The sequence below is a fragment of the Dysidea avara genome, chromosome 2 (genome assembly GCF_963678975.1).
Source record: "Dysidea avara chromosome 2, odDysAvar1.4, whole genome shotgun sequence".
Taxonomy (NCBI): Eukaryota; Metazoa; Porifera; class Demospongiae; order Dictyoceratida; family Dysideidae; genus Dysidea; species Dysidea avara.
Window position 1 is genome coordinate 41,541,780 of NC_089273.1, and position 1,480 is coordinate 41,543,259.

The 1,480-nt window shown below is 36.4% G+C and overlaps 1 protein-coding gene across 1 annotated transcript; it reads left to right on the forward strand.

Moving 5' to 3' along the window:
* The first annotated feature begins 313 nt into the window (after window positions 1-313).
* Window positions 314-1,266, forward strand: LOC136248114 (inter-alpha-trypsin inhibitor heavy chain H5-like). The gene is made up of 2 exons (XM_066039928.1): window positions 314-905; window positions 957-1,266. The coding sequence occupies exons 1-2, from the start codon at window positions 314-316 to the stop codon at window positions 1,172-1,174; spliced, it is 810 nt and encodes a 269-aa protein (XP_065896000.1). The 3' UTR covers window positions 1,175-1,266.
* Window positions 1,267-1,480: the final 214 nt, after the last annotated feature.

Below are 1,480 nucleotides of genomic sequence, written 5' to 3' on the forward strand. Positions count from 1 at the left end.
TGACAGAAGTGAACAATTGAGCAACACTTAAGAATCACATTATGTATTGTTTACACATTAATTGTTGATGCCGTATAGCTAGCAACCTACAAGTTTTGTCAACATAATTTATGAAAATGTTTTCATAAGGCTGCAACAATTAGCATCTTAATTAACACCAAAACAGTACCAGGCAGTGACAACTTGTAGTTGGCTTCATGCTATCGTTAATTGAATTTCATATTCAGATATTAAACAACACTTTCTGTGTATGCATTCATTTCATGAGTAAGTTTCTGAATAAGCAGAAGTGAAAGAAGTCAATTTTCTAACAATGAAGTGGATTAATATCTATATTACTGTTTTTGTGGTGATCTGTAGCACTCAGTGGAACATAGTGATTAGTATAGTCCCTCCTGCTACAGGAAATGATCCTCACTTCTTCATACCACTACCTAATGGAGACAACCTGTGTTATAGTGTACAGGGACAACCTGACTTTATGTTCAGTTTGATCAAAGACAAGTATGTACAGTTGAATGCTCAGTTTGTGTTGCCTGCCAGTGATGAGAGTGACACCATTGCTAATGTTTCTACCTTCCTGGGTAATCTTGGACTATTACTGAGGTGTCCTGTTACTGGAACGTCTGTGGCTGTAAAGGTATCTGCACAAGATCACAGTGTCCAGATTGGTGATATAACTGTAATTGTTGAAGACAAACCAGTAGAAATATTGATTGCTAGAGATTTCAATATAACTACAACCCATTCTGCTGAGGTGCAAAAAAAGTTGAAGGATGAAACTGTTTGGGTTTGTCTCGAAGCAGAGTTTGGCTTTGGAATGAAAATAAGGTTCTACAAGAAACACTTGGATATGATGATAACCAGGAGTGATGCATTAACTAGTGAAGCTGATGGATTGATGGGTAAGAGTTGCTTTTAGCTATACCATGTTTGTACACGTACATTTCTTGTAGGTCAGTTCATGGGAAAAGATATTGAAATTTATACAGACTACAACATGATGAAGATCAGTTATCACACACCAATATCAGTAGTGAAAGGTCCAGCCTGGCACTTCCTAGGAACTGATGAGCAATGTTGGTACAGCCATTCTTCAGACAATCAAGGAGGTGGAGTAATACAAGGTTCCTATCTGGATTATGTTGTGATGGAACTCCTTCCATCTCCATGATCTATTCAGTTCAATTTCAAGAAGCTACTCATATCACTAGTCTATGCACACACAGAGACAGTGTTGCAATATATTGTTGAATAACAAGATGGAAACTGATAACCAAAAATTATATGGGGATAACTAAACAAATAGGCTTCAAGATTGTGATGGACCACTGTGGTCTGAATACAAAACAATAACATAGAGTATTTACTCAAAACATTTCACATTTTTATTGCATGGAGTGTTGACAACATTGAATAAGGAGGTCATACATACACTGTTAAAAATGGCTTGTTAAATTAACACTCTGAGTGGTTATAA